Consider the following 20,402-nt stretch of genomic DNA (forward strand, 5'->3'; position numbering starts at 1 on the left):
CACAAACACACACAGGTTAGTGCTAAAAGGGTTTCTTCAACACTCTTCAGACCTTGGACCAGTTCTGGAACCTCCCCTGGGAGGCCTTGAAATATTGAGCAGAGCAGACTCTCTAGAATCCTGGGCTCTTTCAGACCACAAACCAAACTCCTTGGAAAGGTTTAATGGTGAACATCCTAGAAACGACCTAAAAGTAGTCCACAACCATTGAGCTTATCACTAAATAAGGATTAATTAGGAAATGTCCAGTCTAGGCTGGTGTTTCTATGAACTTCTGGCTTAAGAACCAGATCAACCTTAAGATTTTTATATTAATTTAGGATGACTTAGGTTATTAACACTGAAGGTCAGATACCCAAATGAATGGGAACATTTATAAGACATTGTAAATTAAATTCTCTTGAAAAAAATAACTGTCTGCTGTTGTTCTTTATACTGATATTACTAAGGCATGTCAGTTTTGCTCCTGGGTTACACAGAGCCTGCCTTTATTTTTTATTTATTTATTTTTTTAAGTCAACTAATCATAGTCTTCAATTTAAGAATTATATAGTACTCATTTGGCTAAAACTTCCTACCTTGGAAGTGAACATGACCCTTTTTGGACAGAGGTATTTTTCTTGTCCATTTCATTTTTATTTTTAAAGATTTATTTGAGAGAGAGAGAGAGAGAGAGAGAGCACACTTGCACAAGAGGAGAGGGAGAAACAGAATCTCAAGCCGCCTCCATGCTAAGTACAGAGCCCAACAGGGGGCTTGATTTCCTGACCCTAAGATCACGACCTGAGCCAACACCAAGAGTCGGATGCTTAATGGACTGAGCCACCATTCTTGCCCATTTTAAAACAATCTAGATTCACACAATAGCAGTATAACCAAAATGAACTCTTCTTACCTCGTAGTCCTTAAACAGTTGGCGCATGAAGAAAAGCCACCCAAATCCAAAGAAAAGTATCTGGAGGAGAAGGAGATCAAATGTCAATATACATAATCTTTTGAGAAATGCCCAACACAGACTATTTTGAGATAAAAGTTCTGTTAACCAGACAATTAACTTGTTTCCAAGATTAAACACAAAATCCACTTATATAAGATCTATTTATTAAAGCCCACAACACTGGGAGAAGGTGTTAAAAAATGCTCGTCAATTTTTGAAATCATCCATGTTTTAGAACATTGTTTATGTTAGGCAAAAATAAAAGTATATTTTTTCCCTGCAATTTATGATTATCATTTTAGCTAGAGAAGCTTGCAAACAAAAAAGGAGCCAGTGAAACCTGCCTCTTATATCCCTGTTTGCAAGTATTTAGAAAAACAAAACTTTATGGGAAAGGAGTTAAAATAAAATAAAAAAAAGGAAAGAGGAAAGTGGTAGAAAAACTGATTTTTTAATGTATTTTCTTTCATGGAGCTTTCTTAGCTTCTCCACAATATGGTTTCCCTAACAATGTAAAGCCAAGAGATTGCAGGATCCCACTTCATCAGTTTTGGTTCAAGCTGGCATCAGATGGTAGGCACATGACAGCGTTGTTTGGTGTTCTAAAAGTTTGTTTTTTTTTTTTTTTAACTGGTGAGAACCTTCTCTGTATACACACACGCACACACTCTGACACAGCTCCTCTTTTTCTCTTTTTTGTTTTAAACAGTTTTGTCTTATTTTTAAAGTCATCTCTACACCCTTTGTAAGGCTCGAACTCACCACCTGGAGATCAACAGTCAGATGCTCTATCAACTTTGCCAACCAGGTGCCCCATAACTCTTCTTTTCTTCTGTTAGGAACGTTAAGAATAAAATTCTTTAATGCCTCCCACAAACTTTAGGAGGAAACATAAACTCTTGAGCATGGTTTAGAAGACTCTTCTAGCCTCTTGTGTCCCTCATGTGCACCAAATTTGTATTTTCAGCCATACGGAACTGCCTATGGTTCTTTAGACACGATACTCTTTCTTTCCTATAAAGACTTCCATGCACATTGTCCTTTGACAGGAACTTCTCTCCAGTCCCTACAAGTCTTAACTTAATTATTACTACCTCTGGAAGGCCACCTTTGACCTCTCAAAGATGTGTTGCTCTTTTTATATAATTCTATTCGATCTTGTATTTCCAAAGCATTTGCCACACAGTTTTGTAATGTCTAATTTAAACACACTTTCTTAGATGTTAGCTCTGCGAGGACAAGGGTGTTTGAATATTAATCTGTATTCTCAGCACCCTGTACGATGCCTGACACATGGTAGGCTTTCCATTAATGTTCGCTGAATAGGTAAATGGTCCAAGGTGAAAGATGGTTTGTTCTTAAGGAAGAGTCAACCTCAATTTTTTGGTGATAATTTATATGTGCTGTGCTAAGTGCTGGGGATACAAAGATGAGTAAGATAGTCACCACCCTCAAGGAACTTGAAGTGTAGTGGTGGAGACACTAAATAATTATAATGTCACAAGGGGCATGCAATGATAGAAATATATACATAATGTAAAATACGGGAAAAGGGAGATCAAACAGGTATGTAGAAAGATAGGATGTATTAGGAATACCTTAGTTGAAGGAGGTTTTAACTGCACATGAAGCTTGTATCATGTGCAAATTTGAGGGTTATATGTATTTTTCTAGAGAGAGGCTCTAAGGTATTTATCACACATTCAAAGGTTTCTACCACCCCTAAAATAGTAAAGAACTACTCTCTTCATGGATGAAAGAGCAGTAGTTAGGTAAAAGACAGGGGATGGGGGTAGAAAGACCTGGCTTTCTTGCAGGTAGGAAAGAACATGAGTATACGCACAGAACTAAGAAACTGCATGATATCTATCTGGGAGTATACTGGGAATATACAGGGGTATATACAACACATGGTTTGGTGTTGCTGGAAGCTAAAATTTCGAGAAGTGGTTGAAAATGAGGCTTAGAGAGGAGGAGCAGGAGACCAACTCAGAGGCCTGAAGACCACTTTAAGGAGCTTGCAGTCTGTAGGTGATGAGTCATATTTTAGTAGGGAAAAGACACAGCCAGGTTTGTTCTATATGGACTATGGTGGCCATGTAGAAGATGCACTGCAGAAAGAGAAACCGTACAGGAGGTTACTGTGGCTGTCCAGATGATAGATGCTAAAGGTCTGAACTAAGACACTGGTGGCTGGAGAGGAGACAAAAGATTGAGTACTTAGGTTAAATCAGCAGGGAGGAGTCAAGCTTGACTAGTCTGGAATACATGATGAAGAGTGAGGCCACCCAATTTATACAAAGAATATTGGATAAAGAAAAGGTCTGGAAACGAGGCTGGGAGATTAAGAGAGTTCAATTTAAGATGTGCTAAGTGCCTAGAGGCCATCCAGGTCAACACAAAAGAGATTATGAAGGCAGAGCTCAGATACACCTTAGAGTTGAAACCACTGAAGTATGAAGTACGTGAGATCACCCAGAAATAGTATGTACAGTGAGAAAACCAATATGGCAAGAAAACAGTGGAGGGTAGGAATGGGAAGAACAGAGCAGGAAGGTGACAGAGAAGGAGTGGACAGAGAATAGACCCAGGAAAGGGTGGTATCCTGAAACCAAGGAAATAGTCTGAATGAATGTTAATTGAAGCAGGGGGCAATAAAACCAGGACTGAAAATTTTTCAAAGGATCTGGTAACTTGGAAGTCAATGCTAACCTATGGAAACCAGTGAATACTGAAATCGAGGCAGGAAACAGACTGCAGGTGGGCTGAGGGTGAAAAGGGTAAGGCAACAGAGACAATAAACACAAATTAACCTAGGGAGAGCCAAGACTGAGAAATACCGACAGCACTTTTCATAAAACAAGAACAATACTAAAATCTGTACGGAATCACAAAAGACCCTGAATAGCCAAAGCAATCTTGAGAAAGAAGAACAAAGCTAGAGGTATCACACTCCCAGTTTTCAAGATACACTACAGAGCTGTAGTAATCTAAACAGTATGGTACTGATACAAAAATAGACACATAGAACAATGGAACAGAATAGGTTTCCCAGAAATAAACTCTAGTTTACATGGCCAATTAATCTATGACACAGGAGGCAAGGATATACAGTGGGGAAAAGCCAGTCTCTTCAATAAATGGTACTGGGAAAACTGGACAGCTATATGCAAAAGAATGAAACTGGATCACTTTCTTACACCCTACACAAAAATATATTCAAATGGATTAAAGACTTAAATTGGAGACCTGAGACTATAAAACCCCTAGAAGAAAATACAGGCAGTAATCTCTTTGACATTGGCCTTAGCAACATTTATCTAGATAGGTCTCTTCAGGCAAGGGAAACAAAAGCAAAAGTAAACAACTGGGGGGCACCTGGGTGGTTCAGTTGGTTGAGTATCTGAATCTTGGTTTCCGCTTAGGTCATGATCTCAGGGTCATAGGATCAAGCCCTGTGTTGGGCTCTGTGCTCAGCATGGAGTCAGCCTGAGATTCTTTCTCTCTCCCTTTGCCCCTTATTCTCGCTTCCTCTCTCTCTAAAAATAAATAAATAAAATCTTAAAACAAAACAAAAACTACTGGGACCATACCAAAAAAAGCTTTTGAACAGCAAAGGAAAAAGAAAACCTACTTAATGGGAGCAGATACTTGCAAATAATATATCCAATAGCTAATATCCAAAATGTACAAAGAATTTATTCAACTCAACAACCAAAAGACAAAAATTCCAATTGAAAATGAGCAGAAGACCTGAACGAACATTTTTCCAAAGAAGACATAAAGATGGCCAAAAGACACATGAAAAGATGCTCAACATCACTAATCACCAGGGAAATGCAAATTAAAAATCACATTGAGATATCACCTTATACCTTTAAGAATGGCTACTATTAAAAAGACAAGAAATAACAAGTGATGGCAAAGATGTGGAGGAAAAGGAACCCTTGCACAATGCTGGTGGGAATGCAAACTGGTATAGCTACTGTGGAAAACAGTATCGAGGTTCCTCAAAAAATTAAAAACAAAAACACTAATTGGCAAAGATATATGCACCCTTGTGTTTACTGCAGCATATTTGCAAAAGCCAAGGTATAGAAGTAACCTAAGGATCCATATGAGGATGAGAAAGATACGGTGTTTGTGTACACATGTACACACACACACACACACACACACACAGAAATATTATACAGCCATAAAAAAGGATGATATCTTGACATTTGAAGAACATAGACGGACCTATGGGGTACTATGCTAAGTGAAATTAAGTCAGATGAGAAAGACAAATAACATATGGTTTCATTTATATGTGGAATCTAAAAAAACAAAACAAACAAACACAAAGCAGAAATAGACCCGCCGTAAATGCAGAAAACTTATGGTTGCCAGAGAGGAGGGAGTGGGGGGATGGGCAGAATGGGTGAAGGGGAGTGGGAGATACAGGCTTCCAGTTATGGAATGAACATCACAGGGAAAGATACAACCTAGAGAATATAGCATTGTATGGTGACAGATGGTAGCTACACTAGTGGTGAGCACAGGGTAACTCAGAAGACTGGTGGATGACCAAGTACTATTTGGTACACCTCAAACTAATGTAACTTTGTGTATCAACTATACTTCAATTAAAAAACAAAATAAAAAATTGTTTAAAAAGTATGAAAAAGAGAAAACATTAGATAGTAGCCTAGAGAAGGAGGTGGGGAAAAGAAAAAGTTTATAGGCCTTGGGGAAGAAAGTAGTAGAGTAAGGGGCAGGTGAACACATGTGAGAAGGAATCTACACTACATATTTTGGATGTATTCAAATATTTTGTATTTCACTATAAAGTCTTTTTAATTTTGTTATTCATTTTTTACATTTCATTATGTCCTTTTAAATCAATGTCCCATTTTATTTTTGGTGAGTTTATATTTTACATAAAATTGCCTTAAGACCAGTTAGTTATGTGGCAAAAATACTTGGGGCAAAGGTGTTTACAAGGAAAGCTAATCGACAGTGTTAATAATTTACTATGATTAGCAGCAACTAACATTTATTGACCATTTACTATATTCTAGGAACTCTAAGTACTTAGCACTGTAATCTCATTAAATCCTAAAAACCTGAAGTATGTGTGATTATCCTCACTTCAGAGAAAGCTGAGGTTTATAGAAGTTAATTCATTTATAGTAATTGTCAAAATCAGGATCAAATCTGAAGTTTGTATGTAAGTATATAAGCTGATTTCAAAACTTGTGCTTTTAATCACTTTATAAGAAGCTGCGATAAGACCAAAGGTGGAGAGGATGACCTTAAGAAGGGGTAAGGAGCACTTTATTTTCTGACATGGGAGGAAGGCAGCTGGGATGGTTGTAGACATACAAAATGGCTTAGATTAAGACCTAGGACGTAGAAGGAGATTATATCTTTTGTCCTCACTTTTACTGATATAGGAGGCAAGGTTACCTGCTAAGAGTTTTAAGAGATGAGGAGGGAAAGGGGGGCTTTGAGGACAGTGATAGAGATTCAGAGAAATTACAAGGGGAATGGCACAAACAGCTGACCATTTCAAGAAAAATAAATAGTCTGAAATATTTATTTAGTTAATTTTATTTCTTTAAGTAGGCTCCATGGCTAGCATGGGGCTCAAACTCATGACCCTGAGATCAAGAGATGCATGCTCTACAGACTGAGCCAGGCAGGTGCCCCACAGACTTTATTTAAACTAAACCTTTCAGTTCATATAAAGCAGGAAAAATGAGGAAGAGGGGTTTCTAACATAACTACATCTCTATTTACTTAATATTTACTAGGCTTCCATGTATCAGCAGCTGATTTAGATGCTGGGGAATACGGCAGAGAAAAGAAAGAATAACCTGGACCTCATGAAGTTTACAAATAGCAGACACAAATAATAGTGATAGAAGCTAAGAAGAAAATAAAACAGGAAAATGGGATTGAAGGTGGCTAGAATGGGTGCTACTGTGATGGGGGTAGGGAGTCAAGACAAACCTCTCTAAAGTGATATTCTTACTGATACCAAAACAATGATGAAGGAGCTACATAAAAATTAAGGTCAGAGAACAGTCCACACAAATGATTCTTTGGGTCTTAGTTCCTCACTTGTAAAGAGCATTAAATATTTAATATTGCATGTGAATTCATGTGTTAAAGTTAAAGTATTATATAACATAAAAAGATATGAAAGTCACTTTCTGGCTTCAACTTATTATGTCTGTGTTAAAAATCTAAGATGTTGGGGCGCCTGGGTGGCTCAGTGGTTAAAGCCTCTGCCTTCGGCTCGGGTTGTGATCCCAGGATCCTGGGATTGAGCCCCAAATCGGGCTCTCTGCTCAGCGGGGAGCCTGCTTCCTCCTCTCTCTCTGCCTGCCTCTCTGCCTCCTTGTGATTTCTGTCTGTCAAATAAATAAATAAATCTTAAAAAAAAAAATCTTAAGATGCTACAATATAATGCCAATTTCCTCACCCACATTCTTTTTTAAAAAATTGAGTAAAAAAAAAAAAAAAAAGCTACTGAAATATTGTCATTTTTCCTAAGTCAGTAGTAGGGCTGAAACCTGAATTGTCATGAAGGGCAATTAGCCTTAGAAAAATTAGAAAAGCTTAAGAAAGTTAGAAAAATAAGAGAATTACGTGTCCAGATTTTTGTGTTAATAAATTTGAATATTATGGCCAATAAAAACAACTATGAAGACGATATAAAGGATGGCAAATTTTAAAAGTTATCTTATTAGAGTGTTCCTTGTTTCATATTTTCTAAAATGTTGTATTTAAAGTTTTTCAAGAGCCATGGACAGCGCTCTGTTTCAAAGACAGAAGCATTAGGATGAAGGACTATGGAAACTGGATCAAAGATTTAGTTTCATTTAAACCCTCAAAAGGAACTGTTTCTGTCATTTGCCACTTGAAATATACTCTAAACTATTGGGGAAATGAGGAGGTAAAAATTAATAATTAGATAGTCTGAGCTTCTACAAATATAACAGTTGGCTAGCCAATACTTGTGTTTAGTACTTGTACTTAAAGGCAGGGGGATAAGACTTGGACAAAAGAGGACCTCAAAAAATAAATACATAAATATCAGAGCTACGATAAATGCTATGAAGAAAACAGAGTAGCTGAACGAATGAAAGCTGATAAAAGCAAGAGGCTTCCACTCTATCGTCCAGCAATGGCACTACTAGGTATTTACCTAAAGGATACAAACATAGTAATCGGAAGGGCACATGCACCCGTGCATAGCAGCAATGTCTGCAAATAGCCAAACTATGGAAAGAGCCCAGATATCCATCAACAGATGAATGGGTAAAGAAGATATGATATATATATATATTGTGTGTGTGTGTATATATATATATATATATATATATATATATATATATATGCAATATATATAAATATATATTCCTTTATATGTATATAAAGGAATATTACTCAGCCACCAAAAAAATGAAATCTTGTTATTTGCAACGACCTGGATGGAACTAGAGGGTATTATGCTAAGCAAAATAAGTCATTCAGAGAAAGGCAATTATCACATGATTTCACTCATATGTGGAATTTAAAAAAGACAACAGAGGATCATAGGGGAAGGGCAGGAAAAACTAAAGTAAGACGAAATTAGAGAGGGAAACAAACCATAAGAGACTCTTAACTAAACGAAATAAACAACGTTGCTGGAGGGGAGGTAACTGAGTAATCAGCATTAAGGAAGACACCTTAGATAAGCAGTTGGGTGTTATATGCTACTGATGAATCACTAAACTCTGAAACTAATACCTATATGTTAATTAATTGGATTTAAATTTAAAAAAAGCAAGAGGCTTTCTAGACATAACTTGTACAGAACAAGGAATTAGTGTTTATTTAGGTTTGTACCCTCAGAGTTTTTATAAAATGGTCTATAAAAGCCTGCTGATTGTGTTAATTAATGAAGGTGCCCAATGGGTAAAAAAGGGAGGGTTAAGAAAAAGATCCGAAGCAGAAAGAGTATTAAAGGATGAGGTATTGGTGCACAAACCAAACCTTAAGTACTTTTAAGGTCTCTGAGCTGACCATGGCAAATTCCTGCAAATGGGGATTCAGGATTTGACAACTAACCAGCAAGGTCCCCACGTGTCCCCAGGAGCCAGCTCCCATTGGCCTGCTCCGTACTCCGCGAGCGGAACCACATTCTTCCCCGATCCATGGGTGAGAGGCGCAGGCCAGAAGCTTCGGGGGATTTGGGGGCCGCTCTTTTCTCGCGGCGCCGGCGCTGAGGCCGTGTGATTCTCTCCAAAAGTGGACGAGAGAGAGGGGAGATACAGGGTGGGTGGGGGAGCGGACGGCCGCAGGACACCTTCCCACTATGAGGGCTGAGGAAATCGGACTCAGCAAATCCCACACTCTCCCCGAGCTCTGGGAACCGAAGAGGCAGGTCCAGACGCAGGACGAGGACAGCGAGATTCTGGGCCAGCCAGCACCACTGAAACTCCGAGAAGACAATTCACGGAAGAGTGGCTGAGGGGTCCCGGGGTGGGAGGCAGTAGCTCACCTGAGAGGTAATCATGATGCTGGAGTCAATCAGGAAACTCATGGTGAAGGGAAGGCTCGTGCCTCCACTCTCCACTCCCTGTGACCGCAGCAAGCTCGGGCTACAGGCCCTTTCACAAAGGCGGCCTTCGCCCGGGGGACACCGCGGGGACCGCAACTAGCCAGCCCGACGCCATCAAGCTGCGCCCCAATCAGCCAATCCGCGCCTCTATCCAGTGCTTCCCGCCCTGAGCTAAGAGTGGGCGGGGCGGACGCGAGGCTCTTGGGAGGAGAGGCCCCGGGGGCGGGGTCAAGGAGCGGAAGTTCTGGGGGTGTGGCTCAATTATGGATGTCCTGGCTAAAAGGGGCGGGATACAATTAGGTGGTTTGAAAATCCCAAAGCTGATGTAATGCAAGGTAGCATTTTATTTATGAGGCCAAAGATGGTGGGGCCTGAGCTAATATCTTATTTTAAGTGGTAATTCCATTTTGTAGTGGTCATGGTTAATAAGATGAAGTTAACGATTATAATGAGCTAGATAGACCATAACTCAGGCATTGTGTTTTAAATGTTACTTACACTTGGCTACCCAAACAACTACTTAATTCCAGGTAAGAAAGAGTGGAGAGGCAGATGATATTTTTAGCAAATATAGATAAACAAGTAAATTTTTGAGGTGATAACAACAAAAAAAAAGGAACACCATCTCTAACAGGAGTGATAATCTCATCGAACTTGTTAACAATCAGCGCACACCTGGAGTACTGCACTTTTTGTACCACACTTTCAGAGGCACAGAGATGTATTGGAGCATGCTCAGAGGTGAGCCACCAGATGAGGACAGATGGAAGGAACTGAAGTAAGGAGACTCAGGAACATAATAGCTATCTTCCTGTGAAAGAATGGGTAGAATTGATACGGCCCCTGGAAATATATGTTAGACAAAGGACTGGAAGTTAAACAAAGCTAGATTTAACTCAAAACAAGGAATAATTCTTTAAGGGTCTGAAGATGAATTATTTTAGGAAATAGTCCCCCTCCCTTGGAGTTGCTCAAATATGGACTGAATCACTACTTCATCCATTTGATACTCATTTCATGAAGGCTTAATGCATTGCTGTGAGGCTTATCCTTTTGCCCTCGGGCTCTAGGTAATCCTGTAGTGCCTGTAGTCTCATAGCACTAGAAGGTGGCTTCCTACGAGGGCAATGACCCAGTGTGGGACCTGCTATAGTCCATACCCGGAAGCACAGCCTGGAGTACACCTGGCATTGAGGACCTGAGTGTTTAGACTACTACAATCTGAGTAACTGATTTATTACACACTGATTTATTACACACAATTTATTGGAATTGAACTCTGCCGTACTAAGCAGTCCAAACTACCTGTCAGATGTCCAATCCTTTATCCGAAGGCCAGGAAGCCGTGGAGGTAGCCCTACTATGGGAGAGTCAAGTTAAAGAACTTTGTGTCCTTGGCTACTTCTATCAGGGAGGCAGGTAGATGACCACACGGATGCTACTTGATGAATTAGAATTTCATCTAATTCATCTGAGATTCAAGGCTGTGTGATAATGCAGAATTCTGGGAGAGCATATCGAGGCTAAGAGTTCACCTTGGTGGCTTACTGGGATGCATGGTGGGGATCAGGGTCTCAGTGAACTTGGCAAAGCAGAGAAAGGCATGCCATCCCACTGGCCCCAGCCCTGTGCAAAGATCTGAATGGCACCATTCAGGATTTTCCCTACTGTAACACCTGTATCCAGGTCAAGGACAGGTCTTGGTGACCCAAAGAACTACTACTCCTTGCTTTTGATTGCAGAATGTGACTAGAAACCTTCACACTAGATTTATGTCCAATTGACTCACCTCTCAAAGTACTGGGAGGGATGGCTGAAACTGAGAGCTATGAGTTCTTGCTTTTTTTGTCCTCACCTTCGCTTCTTTCCCATTAGAGCTATTACCAATCCCCATGACCAACAATGGCCTTTGACAGGAAAGGAGATCTCTCCTCTCAATCCCTCCAGGCCAAGTGCACAAACCCTTCCCTTAAATCTCTGAATCCCAGCTGAGCCTAAGGTACAGCATTTAACAACAGAACTTTGCCAGTCTTATGTCACAAGACTATGATAGTTATTATATCACATAGAATAATATTTATGATGGTGATAATAGCTAATACGTACCAAGTGCTTACTATGTGCCAGATACTATTCTTAGATCTTGATATTAGATCATTAACTCCCTAACTTAGTCCCTGACTTGCCTCTATATGGCAGACGTGGTTGTTTTGTTTCTTTTGGAAGCATATTGAGCACATTGGCACTTGTTGGAATGAGTTGGAATGAGAATGAGGCTTAGGGAGAGAAAGGAGTTCCTTCTTTCTATTTCTTTTCTCATCCTAGAATCTTTCTCTTCTCAGGATTTGAAATTGAAATATCCATTTTCTTCACGGGAAGCCTCGCCACCTATGGGGAGTATAGGATCCTATCCTATGTTCATAACTGGACTAGAAGGTGAAAACATAACTATTTATTAGCAGTACACAAACATTATCAGGGGCTGTTTTCCTGTATTTCTAAATTTGTAGGATTATGTCTGTCTAGGGACATATGTCTGTCTGGGACATAATCAGTTCCTTCCAATTTATGATTTCAGGTATTTTATCAGACTTTCTAAGGAAACTTTGTCCCATTAGATTTTTTATGTTTATGGTTCTTTTGTCCTGACTGTCTTTCAGGAGGACCCATATTTATGTTGGATTTCTATGGCTTTCACTCCATGTCTATTACCTCCTCTGTGATAATTTTCATGCCTTTGTTCCTCCTTTTGGCATTCTGGGGGATTTCCTGATGTCGTGATTCTTTAAAGTACTGATTTTGCTTTATGTATTGCTAATTTTGCTCCTTATTCTTAAATTCTGCTGTGACTTTGCTTACTAACTCTGCCAGCTTCTTTTTAACTCAGTCTACTATCTTGTTATCTTCTGTTTCATTTCTTGCTTTACAGAGTTCATGTTTTCTTTTAAATTTTTTGAGCTCACAAAACAGATTTTAAGCTTACTTATTTAAACTTAAGTAAATATCTTTTGAAATTATGCTATTCTTTTATTTCTAGTGTCCACTGTTTGTTTTCTCCAGGTTGTTAACTGTCTCTTTGTTGTTATTTTCCTTGTCTCTGACTCATCTGTAAAGATGAGCGTCTCATCTGTCTCAGTATATGTGTGGAACCCAACTAGACACAGTTGTTAGCTCAACAGGACTTTTAAAAAGTCAAGAAGGGTCTTTGGCTACTGGATAAGTGAATAGCTAAAAAATATTTAAAGGGAAGACAATTCGTATGCAACTCAAGAATAATACAGAGTTGTCCTAGAAATTATGGTTTCAGTCTGATACAGTCATGAAAAAAGAGGTTGGAGAAAGTTGAAGTTCTGATCTGAGATTCATTAGAGATGTCCATATTTGTCATAATGCCATAAGAATACCCCTTGTCATTGTGTCTGCCTTAAAGATGTGATTGAGGATTTTTGGGTCACATTATATTCTGTGGGTTTAGCTCACTTGCATTTATTTGATCTCATCCATTTTCTGTTGGTTTTATTAATCTAATTAAATTCTGGAGATTCCTTGGTCTTTCTTCCATCTATAGGTCCAGCCAGTGTAGAGATGATAACTGTAACAAGTGAAAAAGGTAGAAAAGTAAACCTGGAAAACCTGGATGAATTAGAAAAACTGAACATTTTTCAGGAAAGCTGAGTGTTAGAGAAAGAGTAGCTGCAGGGAGGGGAAGCCCCTCAAAACTCTGTTCCTGGCCTAAGGAGTCATGACCAGACATCATCCATGGCTGAGGGCTTTCCTCATGGTTGCAACTGCCCAGCCACCTGGAATTAGCATTATAGTTACCATCTGTTCAAATCCTGCCCACTTCCAAGAGCATTTGGAGCAGATTAAAACACATATCCTATATACAATGAAATCATTAAAACAAAGGAAAAGGAACCATACTTGATGGCTTTACCTCAAATCCTCCTCCTCCTCATTCTTTCCACAGGAGTTGGAACAGTCTGAGGGAAAATGGCTAATAAAATATGATGGAAAGAATGGTATGTGACTTCTAATTTTCGGTCATAAAAGACCTGGAAGCTTTTGCTTGATCTCTTGGATCACTTGCTCTAGCGGAAAGCAGCCACCAGCTCATGAGACCCTCAAGTAGACCCAAAAGCAACCAACCTGCCCACGCTAACTTGCTAATCATATAACCATGTGAGTGAGTTGGTCCTACCACCCCAGTTGCGGGCCCTGTCAGTATCTGTCTGTAACCTCATGAGAGGCCCCAAGCTTCTCCAGAATTCCTGACCCACAGAAACTGTGAGAGATGATAAATGCTCATTGTTGTTTGAAGCCACTAAGTTCTGGAGTGATTTGTTATTCAGCAACAGTGAGCTAATACATCAATCATCACAGGTGCCATTTTTACTAAATATTTGCATGGCATAGCCTTGTAGCCTTTGATTTTCATTTCTTCATCATTCACTGTTCAGTTGGTAAGCCAAAGCAACAGATTTTAGGTTTTTGTTATAACCACATGTAACCTCAATTTCTAAATAGATAATGTATTGCTAGATCCTGTGATGGATACATCTTGAGATCTCAGAGGACTAACACAATAGAGTTTATTTTTTATTTAATTAGAAATTCAAAGGCCCAATTAGAAATTGATAGGGATGGGAAGGCCCTCTGATCTACAATCATTCAAAGACTGACTGCCATCTTCAACATATGGCTTCCAAGTTTGGTCTGGGGGATGACATCCAGCAATTCATATACCGCCCCCCCCATTCCTTTATTTATGACAAAGCAAAGCCTCTTTGTTTCCAAACCTGGAACCCCTGGGACCTTTAGGGAATCTCTTCCTCAAAAATATTCCTATGTAGTGTCAGCCTACAGTACATCCCTTTAGTGATGGGGAGTGCTTTGCCCATTGTCTCCTTCCTGCCTTGGGAGATGTCTCAGTACTCATTCAATGCATTCACCAAACATTACTATGTTCCAGGCACTCTGCTAAGTTCTGAATATTCAAGTTACATAGGATGAAATCTCTATCCTAAATTTGCTTGCAGTCAGATGAGAGAAAAGGGGGAGATAAAACAGTGTGATAGACACTTTGGTAGAAGTGTAGACAAGTATTGAGGGATCACAAAGGAGGGAGCAACTAACTGTGTCTTGAGAAGTTTGTGGAATTTCATAAAGAAGGAGACAACAGATTTGAACGTTTAAGGGTGAGAAGGAACTGACCATGGAGAAAAAGGCAGGCCACGGCAAAGTCTTGAAACTTCATGGAATTCATTTGTCACCATGGGCCAGGCCTGCCTATACTAGGGACAGGCCAATGGTCCCAGAAAGTTGGGGCACATATGGGTGTAGGTAGATGTGGGAGATGAGGCTACAAAGATGGTACAGCAGTTGAGACCTTGCAAACAACAGAGATAATTTGGGCTAAGTTAAATGAAACAAACAAGCAAAACTCTGGGATAGTTCAGCAAACTCGAGGAAGGCTAACAACCAGGATCTGGAAAAAGAGGAACCAAGCATGGCGCAGAAATCTAGATAAGCAGGAACTCACTGTGGATCTGTTCAGGGGCTTCTGTCGAGATCAATGTATTTCAACCAAGTTACAGTCTCTCTGTTACTCCACTCAAGATCTGCATTCCAGGGAGAGAAAGTATGATTGGCCCATTTGGGTAAAAAAACAAAACAAAAACAAAAACAAAAAAACCCCAAAAAACAAAAACCTGACCCTTGACCTGACCTAGGAGAAGTTTGGTAAACATTACTTAGAGTTCTACCAAGCCTTTCTCTAACTGAGGAAGTGTATCTCCCCAGATAAAATTGAGATGTTATTATAGGAAAAGGGAGAATAGATTTTGGGCAGGTAAAAACAGATGTCCTATCTAGGTGGGTTGAAGGTAGTTATAAAGGCTTTGTATGCTGTGTTGAGGAAATTATAATTTATTGGGTGTGTAATGAGGAGCTGTTGAAGGATTTTAAGCAGAGAAGTGACATGGGAAATCCCAGGCAGAATTTTTTGGCCAATTTTATTTTGAGTTATCTATTTATTTTGATCAGTAATGAGTAACTTTAACTTTTCCTATGGTTGGCAGACACATTGGTGAACGTGAGAACAAATCCTATTCTTTTGCTTCTTCTCAAAAGGCCAAGAAAGTATACTTTTTGATTTTTCCTGATGTTTGTGTAGAGAAAAAGAGGGAACAAAGTGACCAAATCTAACTGATAAGGAGAGTTTTCATGTTCTTTCTGAATCTGAGTGTCCTCCATTCTACCCAGTGGTGAGCTGGAACTGGCCTATACTGGCCCATAAGAATCATTTGCTAAGTTTTCTGGAATTTTGTGAGCTAGTTGTTAAATGCAGTCATTATTAACAAACTACATAAACTTAAAGAAAATATGAAACACAAGATAATAAATACTCAAAGTGCATCACTTCTTAATTATTTTATTACTATCTACATTAATGGGTTATTTGTATGTATTATAAGGTAGAAATATTTTATAATGTTGTGCTACTATACACCTCTCCCCAGCTATGTGCTCAGTGACATTAGGCTGGGAAATTAACGGGCAATGGTAGGAGAATTTACACCAAGGAAACTGGCAAACATTATAAACTGGGAAGGACCTCTTTACCCTGCAGAGAGCAGGTTGTGTAATGTTTACCAGAATACCATTGCCCGCCCCCCGATATCCAGGCCTCTTGTTCACCAACCTCTTAATTCCAAAGGAAAAATAACCAGAAATTGGGGCAGTCCTTCACAGTCTAGCTCTGTTGACAAGTCAAAAGAAAAAAACAAAGATGGCGAAAAGTCAAGTTAGTTTTATTTGTTTTGCAACCGTCTAATGCATTACTATTAGCTCTAACATAACAATGTGGAGGGTTGGAGAATTCAGGGCACAATCCCAATAAGGCCTCTCTCCCTTGCCAGAGATTTCCCCAGCATGTTTGTTATGAATATGCTTCTTAGCTGAGTCCTTACTAATTCCATTATAGATGGAAACTTTTGCAGAAAAAGGCAATGAAGGCATCTACTTTTCCCTCCAGGAAATTTCATGTATCTTTCCAGAATTCTCTTTGTCTGCCCTAGAGAAAGAACTTCCAGAAGGAAGTGGGTCTGGAGCTTACAGTATATCCCCCTGCTACCTTTGTGGCTGGCTTTGGGAGCTACAGTGTCTGGGGAAGCAGAGTGTGACTTGTCTTTTATAAAAACATTTCTTTCATCTTTTTTTTTTTTTTAAAGATTTTATTTATTTGTCAGAGAGAGAGCACACACAAGCAGGGGGAGCAGCAGGCAGAGCAGACAGAGGGAGAAGCAGGCTCCCTGCCGAGCAGGGAGCCCTGTGCGGGACTCTGGGATCATGACCTGAGCTGAAGGCAGATGACCAACCAATTGAGCCACCCAGGCATCCCAAGTCTTTCTTTTATCTAAATGTTGAACCTACAGTTTTGTTTCCTTTTTCTCCCTCCTTCCCGGTTACATATTTAGTTAAAATACGATAGTTACAAGAAGGGAAGGTCTTCTAGGCACACACTCTGCTTTGTTTTACAGACGGTATTTACACTTAGAGGAGTTTTCCATCCAACCCGGCAAAACCTTTTTCATCTAAATTTTGCTAACTTGGGTTGTGTGATCGTTTGCACATGGTATGCATTGAGCGAAAGTTCAGGGTCAGGGGAAGGAGAGAGGAAGAGAGATGTGGAGTGGGATGGGATATGCTGCATGGGTACTATGTTCCTTTTTCACCCTGAGAATGAGCCCAGGACCCTCCTCAGGAACTCCTGAAGAGCAACTGCCCACACTAGCCTTGCCCAAGGCTATTCACATGGCTTAAACCGAAGAGTTTCTGCACGTAGCTCCAGGGGCTCACTGCTGCTGTGAGTCAGAGACAGTCTCAGAGGCTGGTGCGTCTCCAGGTCTCTACGAGTGAGCTCTGGGAAGCCGACTGTCTGTAGCACCACCTGGAGCAGTGACTTCTCGCATGATAAAAAATGTTCTTTTTTTCGTAGTGTCATTCATTTTTTTTTTTTTAAAGATTTTATTTATTTATTTGACAGAGAGAAATCACAAGTAAGCAGAGAGGCAGGCAGAGAGAGAGGAGGAAGCAGGCTCCCTGCTGAGCAGAAAGCCCGATGTGGGGCTCAAACCCAGGACCTGGGATCATGACCTGAGCCGAAGGCAGCGGCTTAACCCACTGAGCCACCCAGGCGCCCCTCGTAGTGTCATTCTTAGAAATTCAGAACAACAGACATATTGACCATTCCCCCTCCTCATTTATTTCCTTCCCTTTACTTATTAGCTCGATTTTTGTCAGGATTTTAGTCAACAATCTGTGCAGTGTTTGAAAGTGGTGGCTGTCATTGCTTCAGTATACATTTGACAGTAAGGACTTCTCACAAATTTGGATAAGGCCTTCCTCCCCTTCCTTTTATTTCCAGATTAGTGAGCTTTTAAAAACACCCACGTCTTCTAGTACGCTCCATGCTTCCTGGATATCAATTTGCTGTTCTGTCTTGTGAAGGAGGGGCAAAATTTGTTACATCCCATTCACCTAGGGAGGTGATATTGTGTTAAGTAACACTGTGGGGTCCTGAGAGTCAACAAGGGGCAGCCAATGCTTCTGAATTGAACTTCATTGTTTTTTGTGGGAAAATCTTATCCCCAGGTCACACTGACCTTCAGGAGCATTTGTCTAATTCTGTGTTGGATGTGTTACCTATGTGGCAAGTGGCAAAGTCATGGTGAAAAGCAGATAGGCCTTCTTACAATGCCCCAAATGCTAGGCCTAGGGATTACAGAGCAAGGTTTGACGTTTCTAACTGAACTGCGAGTAACTCTGTCCCTCTTGGTCTCCTGGTCACAGATCTCCTCTGATGGAGGCATTGTTAACTGCTCTTAAGTGCCTGGCCCTTTGCCTCTGGGAGGAGCTGCACTTCGGCTATCCAGCTGTCCATTGCTTCTTTTTATTGGTAGATCTATGTGCCCTAAGGGTTTTAGTCTAACAAGAGAAGGACCAGGAGTAGGATTTAAAGCTGGACCTAATGGAGCCCAGGTGGGGATTATAATCCTGAGTCGGCCATAATTATTTGCCCCTCAATATATACTGAGGGATCCAGCTGTATAGGGTAAGGGCCTCAGCGGACACACAGCTACCTGGGAATGGACCCTGGGACATTTCTTCCAAGGATGAAAGCAATTACCGATCTGTCCCCCAGGCATTTCTCAAGGTCAAAGAGCCTCAGGTTCCTACTAAACATGTGGGGTCCAGATTCTGTTTTGAGTCTTCTCTGAGAAGACTGACCTCCAGAGTGTCTATTCCATATTGAAAAACTCTCATTAGGTAACGGTAAGGCAGGTTGAGAGGGTGGAATGGAAACCACCCACCTCCCTTCCTTCCCAGTCTCCCTGCGGCTGGAGGAATCTTTCAGGGAGTGGCAACACTCGGCAGGCTCCAGACTTGGCAGCCGACTCATTACCCTTATGATACCCTTGGAGGTAGGTTGGTGGCGAATACCATCTCGAGTTTGTAGACAGAAAACCAAGACACAGAGAAGTGAGGGGATGACAATAACATAGCTACTAAATGGCAGAAATACAAAGAAAAAAAAATCCTGGTCCCTTGATGCCTGTGTCTATTTCTTCCCAGGTAGTCTTCCTCATTAATTGGGAAGACTAAGAGGGAAAATGGCAACTTCCATGGTCGTGGGGTAGGTATAGACCGTGAGGCAGGAAACTGTTTCATCCAAGGAGATACACTCACTCCCAGGCTTCTGTCCTCACTGAGACAAGGAGACCAGCTGCCTTCCCCTAGGCCTTTGCCACTGCTTCCAAACAGCACCAAGCAGCTTTCTTCTGGAGCATGGTGCCCTTCTCTTTTCCTTTTTTCTTTTGGATTAGGTCCTAGTTGAGACAGACACTCCATTCTGGTGATGATCAAGCTCTTCTCAGGCTCTGAGTTTATATCTTCTTAAAATGAGTCTTTAGGAGTTAAAACTGTAGAAGCAAGGGTGCGGCCATTGGGATGAGTGTAGTGACCCAGTCTCTCGCGTTCTCAGGCCCCAGGACTGTCTTACTTGTCTCCCCAGATGGAAGGTCTGGGTGGAATAGTGGTGCTGGCAAGGGGCAGATTCAAGCCATGGCCAGAAAGTCACATGTCTTTGAGATAAATGTACCTCTTCTATTCAACTATCCGCTGCCTGATATGTTCTTTCATTGAAAGTTTGTCACTTTGGATTGACATAGGCAAAATATATTTTAGGCTATCTTTTTTTTTTTTTAAAGATCTTATTTATTTATTTGAGAGAGAGAGAGAGAGAGCATGAGAGGGGAGAAGGTCAGAGGGAGAAACAGACTCTCCATGGATCTGGGAGCCCCATGTGGGACTTGCTCCCGGGACTCTGGGATCATGACCTGAGCGAAGATGGTCACTTAACCAACTGAGCCACCCAGACACGCCTATTTTAGGCTGTCTTTTAAGATGTAAAATTTCCTGGAGGGATGATCATGCAATCATACCTTAGGATGAATTTAATTTTTAGACCACTTTGTTTTAAAATGGGGCACCAAGGAATGGGAATATTGACACCCGGGGAGGAATAGTTTTGGAGGAGTCTTTGCTCTGGAAAAGCATATCTTGAATGAATATTGTAAAAGGAATGTGATAACCAGAGGGTAGTGCAGGAGATTTGCATGCTTTGGGATGGTGCTGGTTGGGAAAAAGAATTAAGGCAGTTTTCTGGGTACTTCTTTTGGGTTCCCTGGTGGTCCCCTGCCAGATCTCTGCCATGTCATCTTGGTTTCTATCCCTCCTTCTTTAGCCTTGGCACTGCAGCCCATGATGCTAGCTTTGGTTTAGATAAACCGTCTTGGTTATCAC

At 40.6% G+C, this 20,402-nt stretch overlaps 1 protein-coding gene across 1 annotated transcript in view; it reads right to left on the minus strand.

Moving 5' to 3' along the window:
• LOC125097622 (Golgi pH regulator) overlaps window positions 1-9,704 on the minus strand; it is a 56,135-nt gene extending 46,431 nt beyond the window's left edge. The window contains exons 1-2 of the mRNA XM_047725434.1: window positions 9,477-9,704; window positions 896-955 (exon numbers count right to left, since the gene is read on the minus strand). Of these exons, the coding sequence (XP_047581390.1) occupies window positions 896-955; window positions 9,477-9,518 (102 nt within the window). The 5' untranslated portion in view covers window positions 9,519-9,704. The remainder of the gene's footprint in view (window positions 1-895; window positions 956-9,476) is intronic.
• Between the last annotated feature and the right edge of the window lie 10,698 nt (window positions 9,705-20,402).

Source organism: Lutra lutra, chromosome 4, assembly GCF_902655055.1.
Source record: "Lutra lutra chromosome 4, mLutLut1.2, whole genome shotgun sequence".
Classification (NCBI taxonomy): domain Eukaryota; kingdom Metazoa; phylum Chordata; class Mammalia; order Carnivora; family Mustelidae; genus Lutra; species Lutra lutra.